At 42.1% G+C, this 12546-nt stretch overlaps 1 protein-coding gene across 2 annotated transcripts; it reads left to right on the top strand.

Moving 5' to 3' along the window:
- The first annotated feature begins 242 nt into the window (after positions 1–242).
- On the top strand, positions 243–10626 carry LOC129456940 (N-acetylglucosamine-1-phosphodiester alpha-N-acetylglucosaminidase-like). Of its 2 annotated transcripts, XM_055228018.1 has the most exons (8): positions 329–400; positions 2293–2381; positions 2971–3235; positions 6872–7008; positions 7080–7191; positions 8302–8430; positions 8788–8880; positions 9604–9775. In XM_055228018.1, the coding sequence occupies exons 1-8, from the start codon at positions 336–338 to the stop codon at positions 9749–9751; spliced, it is 1038 nt and encodes a 345-aa protein (XP_055083993.1). In that variant the 5' UTR covers positions 329–335; the 3' UTR covers positions 9752–9775. The 2 variants fall into 2 exon arrangements, with proteins under 2 accessions (XP_055083994.1, XP_055083993.1); XM_055228019.1 differs by having other exon boundaries at positions 243–400; positions 8788–10626.
- The last annotated feature ends 1920 nt before the right edge of the window (positions 10627–12546 follow it).

Below are 12546 nucleotides of genomic sequence, written 5' to 3'. Positions count from 1 at the left end.
AAGCAATGTCTGGCTTTTATTGGTTAAATTTCATAGATTTTTTATTTATTACTTTTGTCAGATTCAAGTTATTACTGTGACCATTGTGAGTTTTTCTTTCATTAACCAACAGGTACCAAATATTTTGTCCATGTGTGTATAATAAATAATTGAAGGTGCTAGAAACCAATCCCTCAACATATTGTTGATGTTGACTTATTCTTTAGACGTGTTACTTTACTGGTACGACCTGTTCTGAAAACGCGAGAAAACAGTCACTCCAGCCAGTGCAGCTCCTCAGCCCTGCAAGATTACAGAGAAGATTAAATTAAAAAACAAAGTTTGAGTCGGAGTGGATGGACACGCGGGGGCTTGGGCTCGTGATGCTGTGCACGTGCATGCGTGGGGCCGACGTGACGAGGTGAGAGACGTAATCACGCTTTGAGACAGGTAATAATCAAACAACAAGGACAAAAGGTTACAGGGATTAAAAGGACTGTTAGCTGCTGTTTTTGTTAAATCTCGGTTTAGTTTGTTCTCGTTCATTTTAATCCCTTTAGTCCTGATTTAGTCTCGGTTAAGTCCCATTTAGTTCTGGTTAAGTCCTAGTTTAGTCCCAATTTAGTTCCCATTAAGTCCTGGTTTAGTTCTGGCTTAAGTGCATAAAAAAATACAACTCACCACACCGCTGCATCAGAGGGAGCCCTGCGCTGATTATGTGATTATGTCTACTCTGCTCCGCAGTTTCTTTCAAAAAAAAAACAAAAAAAAAACAACTCTAAAGGTATATCCTTTAATCCCAGGTGCTTATTCTCCATGTGCCAAAGTAGTGTTGAGGGTTTCATTGCCTCATTTGCTTTTCCCGCATATTACGCAGAGCGACAAAAACCTGTAGCGACAAACCCAGATTTTAAGTAGGACTCCTGGTGTTGTCTGTTAAATTGATCGTTCTTTTTCTTAGAGGTCGTCTCCTCTTCTGGTTCCTCAGTTGGCCTTTTCTCCTTTGTTAAAAAGCTCTCCAAAGACTTTTGTTTTGGCTCATTTTCACTCGCTTGTGGCTCTACTTTTGAGCGACGTGTCTGATGTGTTATACGTGATACGTCATCGCGGAGACAAGAGCAGATAATAAACTTGCCACTACATCAAATAGATTTCTGTGGCAATTTCCAGTAGGATTTTCATGATACATCTACGGACGAGCTTATTAGTGTGTCATTAGGGACGGGCGAAAGTTGCTCCTGACCCCTGTGCGCACAGCGTCTGAAAATCAGGGCTCTTTACGCAGGACTGTGAGCTGTGTCTGTGAGACGTGAGCCATGTTTGTTTTTAACATTGTTCCACGAGTGTGACACTTATTTTGAGCAACGAAAAATAAGAAAATATAATTTTATTTTAAGATCATAATAATCTTCCAATTTAAACTACCACAAGAAAGAGCTAACACAAATAAAATACACTTCAATTAAATACTTAAAATTTATTTTCCCAAGCCACGCAGAGCCGCAGTATGAGGCTGAAAGAGCCGCATGCGGCTCCGGAGCCGCGGGTTGTCGACCCCTGAAATAAGAGCCACTGCACGTGACCTCGGCATCAATGAATCCAACTGGGTCAATGTAAAAAGACGACAAAAAAAAGCGTGTCGGTGCACCGTCTTTCTGTGTGAATATCTCATGTTACGATATGAAAACCTGCGGCTTATATTCAGGAGCGGCTTATATATGTACAAAATTCATTTTCTCTTCAAATTTAGCTGGTGCGTCTTATATTCAGGTGCGCTCTATAGTCCGAAATTTACGTTTTACGGTAGCTAGCATGTAAGCTAACGCTCCAGCTCAACCACAACAACGAATCTCAACATGCGGACTCAGAAACGTGTCATTTGTGACTTAATTTTCTGGTTTGTCAGGTAGGATTACAATCCAAATATTTATACGAGTAGACTTTTATATTTGCTTAAAGCCGTAGCAGCACATTTTAGATTTAATGTTTTGAGCTTTTACAGGAGAAAATCTCATTACTGCCACTGACACTAAATTAAAAAATTCAGAATGTTGTGACGTCATCTACATTACCTCTATACCTCAGACTGTGTATATAAATGGACATAGCTAACCTGCTAGCCTGCTAAATAAGAAGTGACCATGGGCCTGCGTCCCACTCCATTAACTCTGACTCCAATTCATTTTACATGAGAAAACTGTATACTCTGTACTGAACAATTACGGTGACAGGCCTATTCACATGAAATAAAAAGGTATAAAATAATCTCCACAGTATCTAACCCTCTCCCGTGACTCTGTTTGTGTCCCTCAGCTTCAGCTCCTGGCCCTCCTCCTCAGACCCGAGCCCCACCTCTGCTCACACCTTCATCCTTGAGCCCAGCGAGGGGCGCTACGTCTACGGTCAGACATTACACTGCAGTGGTTAGCCTGGTCCGTGTCTGCTCTGTTTGTGTGGAGTTTGCATGTTCTCCCTGTGTCTGGGGTCAAACCAACACGATAATCATCCAGATGTAGGCACGTCCGATTCACACGGAGGATTAGGTAGGGAACTAAAATCAAAGAGAACAACATGCAAACTCCATACAAAAAGAGTGCAGGAGCCATGTTCATTTAGATCAAATAACTCTTAATTTTAGAGTTGTTTTAGTCAACTAAATCCATATTACTTATTACTTATATCATAAGCTTTAAGCCATTTTTGTTGTTGTGTTGTGAGCGCGCTCTGAAGGGGGAGGGACTTAGTGCAGAGAACATGTTAATAGTTGTTTTGGGTGCATATAGCATTTTCAAAACAATAAAAGTTAACATGGAGATCTAAATATGTGTCTAAATGTGTTAGCAGTTAATATTCCACAGAAGTAAAATACCCCTCTTTAAGTGAACATTACTTAACACTTGCACAAGCTGTAAAATACGCTAACCACTCTGCTAGCAGACCTCCAGTCCTCTGTCCCTCCTGAGTGCTGACAGCGCCCCCTCTCTGCTGCAGGGCGTATGGCGGTGGTGCAGGACGCCCTGAGGACCCTCTCGGTGCTGGAGCCTGGAGGAGAGGATGGGTGCAAACTCCAGCAGCTCGTCCCTGCGGCCCAGACAGCGCTCTCTGGTGGCTGTGAGGTGGCGGTGAATGCAGGCTTCTATAATGCGAGCACAGGCCAGTGTCTGGGGAACGTGGTGAGCGATGGCCGAGTGGTGAGGAGCACAGGAGTCCTGAATGCTCAGTTTGGGATCAGGAGCGACGGGAGCCTGGTGTTTGGGTGAATACAGCATCACATTTACTATTAAGCTCCAGTACAAAGACAAAAGTCCTATTCATTTTCCCTTAGACTCAGAGTTGGAAGGTTTGGTGCAAAACTTAAAGTTACGTTTTGCTGAATTTTATATTAAAATTTTTGGACATTTCCACATAAATGAGTAGTCACCGTGCCTTATAAATCTTAAAATATGAATGTTACTTTCGGAATTTTTTTTTTAGGTATAGACCATTGACTGTGGACTAAGTGAGTGTGGCGTCTCCCATAGCATTCAGCTTCAGTCAAATGAAGCTCATCGAGGCTAGAGCAGTTATAGGGGCCAATTTGGAGCAGACTTCCATATTTGGAATTCCAAGCGTGAGTACCATAGCAACCAAAGAGCCAATCCAGTGTGAGGCTGATGAAGGTAACACCCTTTCACACCTGCACCGCTGGTTTAGCAGGTTTAGCGTCCACTGAAACCTGCTAAATCAGCACAGAATAACAAAATAAAAACCCTCGTAGAGCGGGTAAATACGAGCATTTTAAGACCAAAATGAGTCTGCAGCAGTTACAGAGAGAGGGGACACAGTTTTCCAATGTAAAGTGAATTGGAGCCGGAAGCACGCCTATGATCATATATATATATATATATATATAAGTTAATTTGGCTTGATTCTAAGGTCATTTTCTTCCCCTCCAAAAGCTGCACTACATTCTCATCAGTCACATTGATTTAACACAAAACACTGCATTTGTTTCATATAAAAATAAAGTATATTAAGGGTTTAAGGTTTATATTAAGCCCAGTGTCTAAACGAGACCATGACAAACAGCCGACACATAAAAACTCCAAATAGACAAAAGTGTTTGTCTTACCTGTTTTTACACAGACGCTGCTCCAAACTCAGCGACACGAGCTCGATCATGAAACGTGTCAGAAAGTGTAAAAGTCTCCAAAGATGTGATGTGGTTCAAACAAACCCGTCATGAGGAGAACCATGTGTTTCTTCCTGTTCAAGGCGACAGTTCAACAGCTCCAACATTTCAACATTATTATGTTTGGATTGAAATGTTTCTATGTCCATGAGTTTTAGAACTGTGGAAAATTTGCAGTTGCCAAGCAAAGAAATTACTAGTTTATTTTCTTAATAAAATATCAAGTTTAGGATGAGAAAACTGGAACAATGTTTTAAAATAGGGCATCAAAACGACTACTGTTAACGACTTAAGTACAGTTAAAGTACACATAAAGTACTCATAGACTGCACCTGAAGTAATAAAGTAATGCCCAGTATCAGCGAATACCAGAGCAGAGACTGAAAACAGCAGTTGTGATGATTATAATGATCCAAATGTGATGTCTTTTAAATCACAATGTAAATTTACTCAGGCTGAAAAAAAGAAAGAACCTTTAAGTTTGGCAGCGCTGTCACAAATCCAGACTTAATATTATGACTTTATCAACATCACAGACAAGACTGAACACCTCACTCTGCAAAAGACAATACACAGAATATTTATTACATGAGGGAGATGTGAGACCAATCCATGAGCACAAACGTCAACACAACCTGCAACTGTGTTTGTGTAGAGAGAGTATGCAATAAAAACATTTAAAACACACATTTTTAGAAGAGCTGAGCTGTGAGTAAAATTGAGAAAATGTGTTTAAGTTTAAGAGTTTAGTTCAAATGTGGGACATGAGCTGCTGCTGTGAACAAGAAGAGCTCAAAGTCTGACACAACTGGACTCAAATCAACGAGGAGAAACTAAACCAGGACTAAACCAGGACTAAACCAGGACTAAACCAGGACTAAACCAGGACTAAACCAGGACTAAACCAGGACTAAACCAGGACTAAACTTGGATTACTAAGTTTATTCACACTGTAGATTCTCTCTAAAGCATCTGAACAATGAGTGAGACATGTGGGATGTAGCAAACAAAAAATAAACTCAAAATAACTCACTTTTTTTCTTAATCCCGAGGCTCAGCTGTGAAGTGAAAAGGGTTTGAGCTCCACAAAGTAAAGGGTGGAGGGTGGAGACTTTGATTTCAGTATAAAATATAAGATTCCATTGAATGAGAGAATGTATACACACTTTAGACTGGCACTGTGTGTTACTTAAATCATTTCTTGCCATTTTTGAACTTTCAAATGTTGATTTCAGTTACAATTTCTCTTGTTTTTAACCACGTGCTGCCATATTGGTTCTGTCTGCCAATGTACACTAACGTAAACTCCAAAGGAAATCTGCAAAGGCCCAAATATCAGTATTAAATCAGTTTATAGGTCATTTTGAGCTTTCAGATCTTCCATTAATAACGACATATTGGTTGGCTGATATTTGCACTTTTTAGTGAACGGGCTATCGGCCTTAAATCTTGATATTAAGTTTTGGTCGAGCTTCTGCCTAAAGTAGAGTAGAGTAGAGTAGAGCACACACAAAGCTTCATATGAACTCCTCAGTGTAAAGAGATAACTGAACAAAACATAACTACACAGCTCTCTTACTGGTCTGTGGGAAAACAAGGACTGTGGGGGAGTTTGGAGTAAATTTCAATAATGTAATTTGGGCAAAATAATAAACATTGGCCCATAAATATCACGGAGTTTATCGGCAAATAGTTTCTCTGTAGTCTAAAGAATCAATATCAGCATCAACCATGGAAAAACTCATATCGGTCAATCTCTAATCTCTTCTTGTTAAAGTCTGTGAAAAGCCATAGAAAAAATTTGATGAAACCAATATGGCACCAACTGCCCGGACGTCCATGTAGTATCTGCTCTGACCCTGCGAGATGTGAAGGAATTAACACGTTTTTAAAAAATACTGTACAATATACCGTCATAGTCTCCAGTAAACTGGACTTATATTACAAGCTACTGTTGTCACGACATTTCAAAAACCTAAATTTCTATACAAAGGAATAGACTTGATACTTGATACTGATTCTGATATCACTATGATAATAAAAACACTTTTTTTTAGACAATATACCGTGATTTTCCACATTAAATGGTAGTACTTTATGTTCTCTACCCATGTGTGTTATATGTGTGTAATCCCTCAGTGTGCAGTAGGTTCATAGTGGTCCATGTGTGTGTACTAGTCTATGTGTCTTATACTTGTGAAAGATACGGCTCAACATCAGTCTAAACATATTCAGGAAAGGTTCATTTCTGTCCTGTTGATGTGACTTTTTAGTATCGATACCTGCTCAAAACAAGTATCTGATTTTGATACTAGTTTCATCATCGATTAGTGTCTGATTTCCGATACTTCTGTACCATGTCTAAACTTGAACTAAACTGGGTCTAAACCAGGTCTTAACCAGGTCTAAACCAGGCCTAAGTCAGGTCTTAACCAGGTCTTAACCAGGTCTTAACCAGGTCTAAACCAGGTCTTAACCAGGTCTTAACCAGGTCTAAGTCAGGTCTTAACCAGGTCTTAACCAGGTCTTAACCAGGTCTTAACCAGGTCTAAACCAGGTCTTAACCAGGTCTTAACCAGGTCTTAACCAGGTCTAAGTCAGGTCTTAACCAGGTCTTAACCAGGTCTAAACCAGGTCTAAGTCAGGTCTTAACCAGGTCTTAACCAGGTCTTAACCAGGTCTTAACCAGGTCTAAACCCTCTTTTCTTTTCTGTGTTGCAGGTATCTTTCTGAGGAGGAGGTCTTGGACCAGAGGAATCCTTTTGTGCAGTTGGTCAGTGGAGTGGTGTGGCTCCTGAGAGACGGACATGTTTATATCAACCAAAGTCTGCAGGTGGAGAGCGATGAGAACCAGTCCAGTGAGTTCCTCACAGATGCCAACACGCTGAAGCTAACATGCTAATGCTAACATGCTAACGGTGTATTGCAGTTAAGGTGTTCCGAGACTTTGCGGATATGCTGTCGGCACGGACGGCGGTTGGGCATCATGCTAACGGAAGCGTGGTGATTTTCCAGAGTGATGGAGAGACTCTTCACAGAGGGTCAGAAAAAGTTTTTGTGTCCTTCGGCAAGACACTTCTCTCACATGGCCTCGTGTGAATGTGGGGTGTGTGTGTTGGTGGGGATGGGAGGGGCTATTGGCGTCGATTGGCAGCCTCACTTCTCTCAGTCTGCTCCAGGGCAGCTGTGGTTTGTAGCTTACCACCAGCAAGTGTGCAGTGAATGAATATACATGTTGCTTACTGACTTATCCATCCGCACATTGCTACACACTGGGTCACGTTTACTCCACATCTTCAGGTCCCTGCAAACTTCTCCACTTCTTCCTATCAGTTTTATCCTCTTCCAGTTTTCCATTGGTCTACATCCCTGTTGTTTTTCTCCTTCTGATGTGTAGTTCAGCCATAGACTGTATATATAAGTGGACATAGCCAATGCGCTAGCAAGGGTGCTCCAATTCACTTTAGATTGTACAATTGTCAACCCTCTCTCTGTAACTGCTGCAGTGAACCTTGTCATTTTGGCCTTAAGATGTTTGTATTGACCTGTTCTACATCATCCTGGTATTTTTATTTCACTATTGTGTCTGTAAATCAGGATATGAACAATAATAAGAGACAAATCAGGCGCCTTTTTTTCCCCGAGGTCGCCCCCCCCAGCATTAGCAACAGATTTGATTGACAGCATTGTTATGCTCCTGCTTTCTGCTAAAGCAGCGATGTGGGCGAGAAGGGGTGATATCTTCAACAGCCTGGCTCCGGATTGGCTCTTTGGTTGCTAGGATACTCAGGGTTGGAACCTGACTCCAAATTGGCCCCTATAACTGCTCTAGCCTCGCTGTGGGTGACACTCACTTAGTCCACTTCTTTATACAGTCTATGGTTACACTGTGGACATTTTAAAGTTTTTGTTAAAATACCAAAAAATGAAACACAACTTAATTCTAAAATTATATGTAATTTATAGAATACATACAGAATTTTGGAGGAAGAAGATTTTTATTTAGAAAATAAGTGATAACTTTAATGGGTGTCATGTCAAGTATCCATTTGTTGACTCTGGCATTGTCCCAGTCCATGATGTGGTCTTGCAGTGGTTGGATATGACTCATTTCAGATTTTCCTGCTGTTGTATTCACTGTCTGTGCTCAGGATGAGTCTGTGGGAGGTGGCTGACTTCCTTAAACAGAACGGAGTCATAAATGCCATAAATCTGGATGGAGGTGGATCCTCCAGCTACATCCTCAATGGGACCCTGGCCAGCTACCCCCCCGACCCCTGGTAATACCCCACACCCAAACACTGATACCTCCAAAGACCAAACCCAGAGACCAGCTACCACCCTGACCCCTAGTATTACCCACACCCAAACACTGATACCTCCAAAGACCAAACCCAGAGACCAGCTACCACCCTGACCCCTAGTATTACCCCACACCCAAACACTGATACCTCCAAAGACCAAACCCAGAGACTATCTACCCTCTACTCATCTACTCAGCTGATTGGGTTGTACAGTCTCTACAGATTTACTCTAACATTTTTGGTCAGGACTGTTCCCACTGAGCCAGTCACAAAGTTACCTTGATGCCCTCTCCCTATTCCCTTCATCTCACTCTTCTCTGTGGTGTATTGCAGTGTGGCAGACAGCAGGTGGCGCTGTGGCCGGCCCGTCTCCACTGTGCTGTGTGTTCGGTCCAGACGCAGCAATCACACCCAGTATCTGTCCCGGTGAGTGCCTTGTTATGCATCTTTGATGTGTACTGCTAATCTGTCATTTCAAAATGTTTCACTCCCCACTGTTGCCAGCAGAGGGGGCAGTACAGCCGCCAAACACATGTCTGCACAGACTGGCCTGGGGCTAACCGCCCCTCGGTAAGACAAGCTTTAAGTCAGTTAGTAGTGTTCTCGTCTGAGCTCTGCCGTTAAGCAGAGTCGGGTCAGTACTTGGATGGGAGACGAGGGGTAACAGGGGACTCTAGTGCAAAATGTTGTTGTGTCCTTAGGCAAGACACTTAACTTGAACAGTTTAGTATGAATGTGGTTTGTAAGTGGTGGTGGGAGGGGCTGATGGTGCAGATTGGCAGCCTCACTTCTGTCAGTCTGCCCCAGGGCAGCTACAGAAGCAGTTTACCACCACAGAGTGTGGAGTGAAAGAATAATGTAGTAGTAGCAATAGTAATAGTAGTAGGAGCAGTAGTAGCAGTAGCCGCAATAGTAGTGGTAGTACTAATAGCAGCAGCTGTAGCAATAGTAGCAGTAGTAGTAGCAATAGTAGTAGTGGTAATAGCAGTAGTAGTAGTTCAGGGGACAGTTCTGGGACAGTTCTCCATATGCTGGTTCTATGAATGTTGGTTAATCTGTCTGTTATTGATCAGTGTCGATTTCACTGTTGGTTTCGAGCACTCAGAGACAACTGCTGCTGTTGTACTAATAGTCTTCCTCTCTGCTCAGATGGTCCTGGTTGCTCCTGGTCTCTGGATGTTTTCTCTTGTTTGTGGTTCGTCATCTGCTCCAGGCTTTGAGACCTGCTTGGAGGATCCTAACCAGAAAAATATCTATGGTACTACAGAGAGTTCAACCAGGACTAAACCAGGTCTGAACCAGGACTAGACCAGGACTAGACCAAGACTAAACCAGGACTAAACCAGGACTAGACCAAGACTAAACCAGGACTAAACCAGGACTAAGGAATGTCCAAACAAAGTCTAGAACAAAAATATTCTTAATATTTAAGAGTGACTACTTAATGTGCTGAAACAGTGCATTTTATAATGAACTTCTAAAGCTTGTCTGAGCAGAGAATCTGGAATCCTCTGTTCAAACCCAGAGGGTCTAAAATGGGACCAGAGAGCCTGACACACCACAGACGCTCAATTGGATCACATGCATCAAATGCAGAAGGAATTTCGTCTTCATATCCTCTCCAAACTCTCGTATTATTCTCAACAAAATATATCACTTTTTTGTCTTTGGAAAGTTTTGTCACAGCGTTTGGTTTTGGCTGGACAGGCAAAGACTTAACCAGGACTGGACCAGGACCTAAGTAGAGGGACTAAAGGAGGACTAGACCAAGTATAAACTTCACTAGTGAGTATTCTAAGAAAATATTGTGATGGACCAAAAACTAAACTAGGACAAAACTAGAGAGACCAAAGCAGGACTTGACCAGGACTCGACCAGGACCCGACTAGGACTCAACTAGGGCTAGAAAAGGACTAAAACAGGGACTAGATCAGGGATAAAGCATAAACTTCAGTCAGTGTAATAAGTATTCTAATGAGAAAATAATGGGAAGGACCAAGGGCTAACCCAGGACTAATGCAGGACCAAACCAGGACTAATCCAGGACTAAACCAGGACTAAACCAGGACCAAACCAGGACCAAACCAGGACTAAACCAGGACCAAACCAGGTCACATTGTAGCTATAAATGCCACAAGCAGAACGTTTGTTAATAAATGTATGTGTTTAAGTTAAATCTGTGGTGGCTCATTCCTGTTTGTTCTATTTCACCTCATATTTTAAGACCAGGTTTTGGTCTTTGATCTACCTGCTTAGCCCACCAACTGTAGGGTTTGCAGTTCAGTCCCCTTTGTTTCTGGGTCACTTAGCAAGACAGCTAAAGCTAAAGCTAGTGTAAACATAAAGCTACCCCCGGTTTATTATCAGTTTTTACTGCTTTTATTTAACTTCTCTGCAAAGCTCCGCTCAGGTCTCTGAGAGGTGTGAAAAGCACTTATAAACTCATCATGGTGAATAATTAGGATGCTCAGAATGCCTAAGGTAAGTGAGGAATAACTTTGGACCACTGCAACCTGTTTAAAATGAACCAGTTTTTAAGGAAATCAAGTAAAACGCCTTTAAGTGGTAAATAAAACCTCTGCTTTACCTGAGAGTTCACACTTCCCTGTGATTGGTTAAACCCATGTGTCACTCACTCAGAAGATGACAGAGGTAGAACAACTGATACTTTGCAGCTTATGTCATCAACATTCCCTGGTGGTGTGATGCTAACAGAAAGCACCACTCTGTTAGAAGCTCTGTACCTCAAGTTAGACTTTAATCTGAGGTTTAATTTAACCCAATCTGACCATAAAGAACTGATTTACAACAGGTGAGATGATTTGTGCTGGTAATTTTAAGCATCTCGCACATAAAATCACAGCCACACGCTAGCTAGCATTAGCCAACGGTTTACTCGGTCACTCTCACCTTTTTATTGAAAATTACACTCCTAAACAGGATCATGAACACTCAGATTGATCAGAAAATGTCCTGTTTAAATCCATTTTGTATTTTATCTTGAGTTTTCTTTAAACTTTTTTGATTGTTTGCTAATATGTGCATTGTGTTCCATGGTAAGTGCAGAAATGTTCCACCATACACATACACGTCGACCCATCCCCCCCATGTTTTCATTTTCTAGATTAAAATGTGATGATGTCATAGTCTCAGTTGGAGGGCGGGGCTTATAAAACTATGGAAGATTCACTGTTTTTGAAAGAAAAATCCAAACTTCTGATCCACAAATGTTGATCTTTCTCATTATTAGTTTGGGACTGCCTCCACAAACTTTTCATATTAATCTTAAGTATTAAAATCCTTTCATCATGACACAATAACGTCTTTGAGGCTGAATAATGGCTCCGCTCTGAATTTGACGTTTATTTAAAGTGACAGAGAACATCTTGTCATAATCTTGAGCCCTCCCTCTTTTTCCCACACGGACGCGTTACATGTCTCCCGTCTGACCTCTGACCCCGAGGCTGCGTCCTGCATCGTGACCTTCGACCCCATATTCACTTCCTTCTCTGTCTGTAGTGAACTGGCCCAAGCTCTCTCCACTCACAGAAAACAATAGGATAGAATAAAGAACAATAAGAAACAATAAGAAACAATAAGAAACAATAAGAAACAATAAGAGCACATTAGGACGCTCCAGAAGGCACCAGCCAGGACTAGACCAGGACTAGACCAGGACTGAACCGGGACTGAACCAGGACTAGACCGGGACTGAACCAGGACTGAACCAAGACTGGACCAGGACTGAACCAAGACTGAACCAGGACTAGACCAGGACTGAACCAAGACTAGACCAGGACTAGACCAGGACTGAACCAAGACTGAACCAGGACTGAACCAAGACTGAACCAGGACTAGACCAGGACTGAACCAAGACTGAACCAGGACTGAACCAGGACTAGACCAGGACTAGACCAGGACTGAACCAGGACTAGACCAGGACTGAACCAAGACTGAACCAGGACTAGACCAGGACTGAACCAAGACTGAACCAAGACTGGACCAAGACTGAACCAGGACTAGACCAGGACTGAACCAGGACTAAGCCAGGATTGGACCAGGACTGGACCAAGACTGAACCAGGACTGAACC

Source organism: Periophthalmus magnuspinnatus, chromosome 16 (genome assembly GCF_009829125.3).
Source record: "Periophthalmus magnuspinnatus isolate fPerMag1 chromosome 16, fPerMag1.2.pri, whole genome shotgun sequence".
Taxonomy (NCBI): domain Eukaryota; kingdom Metazoa; phylum Chordata; class Actinopteri; order Gobiiformes; family Gobiidae; genus Periophthalmus; species Periophthalmus magnuspinnatus.
This window is presented reverse-complemented; position numbering and strand designations above follow the sequence as displayed.